At 38.3% G+C, this 3,282-nt stretch overlaps 1 protein-coding gene across 1 annotated transcript; it reads right to left on the bottom strand.

Moving 5' to 3' along the window:
• Positions 1-298: 298 nt before the first annotated feature.
• LOC145694061 (uncharacterized) lies at positions 299-2,346 on the bottom strand. The gene is made up of 2 exons (XM_081770203.1): positions 520-2,346; positions 299-418 (listed from the first exon to the last, which is right to left on the bottom strand). The coding sequence occupies exon 1, from the start codon at positions 2,314-2,316 to the stop codon at positions 808-810; it is 1,509 nt and encodes a 502-aa protein (XP_081626329.1). The 5' UTR covers positions 2,317-2,346; the 3' UTR covers positions 299-418; positions 520-807.
• Between the last annotated feature and the right edge of the window lie 936 nt (positions 2,347-3,282).

Genomic DNA, 3,282 nt, shown 5'->3' with positions numbered 1-3,282 from the left:
TTTTCAAATCAAAATTTTTCGAACTAAAAATTTTAAAAAAATTTCGAACCAATTTTTAAAAATAAGTTTCGTACTAAAGATGTAAACCACATTTGAAAATTTTCAAATTAAAAATTTTTTCGAACTAAATTAAAAATCAAATTTTGGACACTAAAAAAATTCTTTAATTATTTTTCGAACAAAATCATGTAAACCAAATCTTGAATATATTTTCCACCTTAAATTTTCAAGATTACCATGATTTGAAAACAAGTGTTCAGGGTTTCAAGAAATAATAAAACATATTTTTTTTCAACTAGTTGTATTTTAACGAAAAGTATGTGCTCTTCCTATACATGTTTATTAACATAATAAATACAGGATCTAGTTTAATGAATATGTTGGACGCGTCATCATCTTCGAATCTTGTAGCCGTATCCTGGAAAGAAAAAGAAGAAACGATGGATTAATTTAAGAATTTCTTTTTTTTCTGAAACAATAAAAATGAGTCAATATTGATAAGAGAGAAATAAAACTTACTCGTAAATGATGGATCTGTTTAGGTTCATCTTCCTCCTCGGGTACAGGATCACTGCATTTTTTTTCACCGATGGATGTTTACGAACTTTTTCTGGGTACTGCATTTTTTCTTGGTGTTGCAGCTTTATGGTCAAGGTTCCTCCTTGGATACGAGATGACTGCATTTCTTCCACTGATGGTGTTGGTGGTGATTTATGAACTCTTGTGGGTACTTCATTTTCTTCTTGGTGTTGCTGCTTTGTGGTTAAGGAGTGGAAAAAAAGGAAAAGGAAAAAAGAAATGGCGGCCTTATTGGGTATTTACAGTTTTTTCTTCTTCATCTTCTTTTTCCAGTTCCATCTTCTGTTTTTTAACGTACCCGTACGGAACCGTATCATAAGAATTGATTTCTTTAAATCGACGTTTTGTGTACTGGATACTGTACATTTTTTCTTCCTTTCGTGTGACGATGGTATGGTCTTTGGTCCTGCATATCTTATGGGGGATAGTGATGGTGACTTGTCCACGGCATTGATTTGTAATCATTTCTTTTAGCGTATTGAAATTTAATTGTTGTCCTGCATTGTAATTTAATGTAAATCCTCTAATTTTGCATATGTAACTGGTGACGTTGGTATCCGGATTGTATATTTCTAGGCTGTAATTTTTTGGTCCTCCACTGACAAATGTTTTGATGTATGCTCGTGGTCCGTAAGACTCCATCTCATTCGATAAGCATCCCAAGTACGTTGAAGGTTCAATGGTTGGCTCCCCGGGCTTCTCCGTAAATATTACAGAATCCGTGTCGAAATATAAAACACGTTCCTGCAACATTTCCAGGTACTTGTACAGTTCCAGACGTGCCTGACATGTTGTAAATGCACCTAACACGACATTGGTGTTTCGGTTTTGAACAGGCACATGTTCATTGTACTCCCAGAACGCATACAACATCGTATCATTGATGGGTACAATTTGATGGAGTTTAATGTCGGGGGAAGTGAGTTTTTCATAAAATTCTTCCGGCCGATCAATAATTGTGGTCTGGCTAAAGTTTGATCTTTGGCAAAGCTTTCCCCATAATGAGTTCAAACAGAGCTTAGATAAACTTCTTCGTGCAGGATTATTTTCAATTTTGGACCGATCCAATGCAATACCTTCACGCTCCAGGACGGTTTGTATGAATTTTGATTTGTCTTCTTCGGTCACACAGGAACTAGGCCAGCCAGACGCTTCCATTTTCGATTTCAAAAACGTATTGATATATTCCGTGAACAAGCCACCTGTTTTCGTGATGGGATCATATTGTTCAATGTCATAATCCCAAATTTCAAAAATTTCCACTGGTTGATATCCCAATTCTATTGCTTTCTGGATTTCATATGATACCCATGTTCCAGTGAGGCACCGCTCCTGGTCGTTGTGCGTACACGTTGCTGTAGGGTCTGGGTTCATTTCTTCGGCACACGCAGCACACAGTGGAAAGAGTAGTTTCTTGTTACATCGGTAAGGCAGGAGACCATGATAAAGATGGCGACTTGGTAATATCGTCATTTTGATTAGACCATTGACTTTATTTATTGGTGGTATATTTTCATCACCCTGTAGATAAATTCGTGGATGGCCTACCGGGTATTTAGCACACTTATTGATGTAAGGATAAAGTGAGACAATATCGAAATATTTTATTACTTCCCCCGCTTTTTCGTCGACTTGGTGGTACAATTTCACGCAATTGGTCCTTCCTCCAAAAAAGCTATCTCTTGGATTTAATGGTCTGCGGTTCATGTACGGGTGATTCTTCAGATACGTCGCCATTGCAGGATTTTGTTTTAAGAACTGATTAAATTCGCACTCCCACATTTCATGTACAATGTACCCCAATTCACGCAGTCTTGCATTTTTGCGTTGCGTTCGTTCATAACGGAATTCCATGGTGTCTTCTGGATTGCTGTAGATGGGCTGATTACGGCCTGTAGTAAAACATACTTTACACCCGTGGTAAAAACAGCCGGCATGCTCGTAGACGTGCTCCTCTAACGTCTCAGGATCTTGGTAGTAACCATCAACATGGAATCCCGCAATAAACACTTCTTTTTGTCGGGCCGCATGTAAGATTTGTTTTTCTTCGGTTTTTTCAATGTAGGCCAGCCATTGCATTGCAGCGATCGATTGGGTACTTCTCCATCGATAGCCATGTGCCGGTAGAATTCCAATGGTGTTGGGTTTAAGGAAATTCCGGCGGAATACTAAATTGGAAGCACTGGCAATCGTGATCGTCTCCAAGAAGGGATTCACTTTGGTTTCTGTTTCAAATGACGTCATAAACGAAACGCATGCTTGTCGCAGTACATTGACATCTTGAATACAATACTTGAGAATTTCTTTCTGGAAATCAAACGTGTCATTACGATGATCGTTGTACCACTGCATGAACTTGTTTCTGTCTTCGACGGCCATTTCATCTGCACCATAATACTTCGTTTCTGGAAGTGGTCCAATATACGATTGATTCTCCTTGGTGTTGAAGAAATGCGGGAAGTAGCCTTTGGTTGCGGGTAAATTGAACGCTTTTGACAATTTACTTAATGCCATAGGTAGGAAGTTCAACGAGTCAATGAACGTCAGATTATTCAACGTTAAACTCAGTATCTTGGTTCCATTTAATATGACGTCGGGTCTCCATTGGCATTGTTCTACCATAGCCTTTAAAATAAAATGTCCATCGTATCCCTTAGCGTTGTGCGCGACACAGAAAATCCTATTTATATTGGGACGCCGTTC

Source organism: Thermobia domestica, chromosome 9, assembly GCF_964235325.1.
Source record: "Thermobia domestica chromosome 9, izTheDome1.hap1.1, whole genome shotgun sequence".
Taxonomy (NCBI): domain Eukaryota; kingdom Metazoa; phylum Arthropoda; class Insecta; order Zygentoma; family Lepismatidae; genus Thermobia; species Thermobia domestica.
The sequence above is the reverse complement of the archived record's forward strand: the minus strand, read 5'-3'. Positions and strand labels throughout refer to the sequence as shown.

What these genes read in the sequence shown, in the direction of transcription:
- LOC145694061 (XM_081770203.1), bottom strand. Translation starts at nt 2,316, where the DNA reads ATGGCGACGTATCTGAAGAATCACCCGTACATGAACCGCAGACCATTA.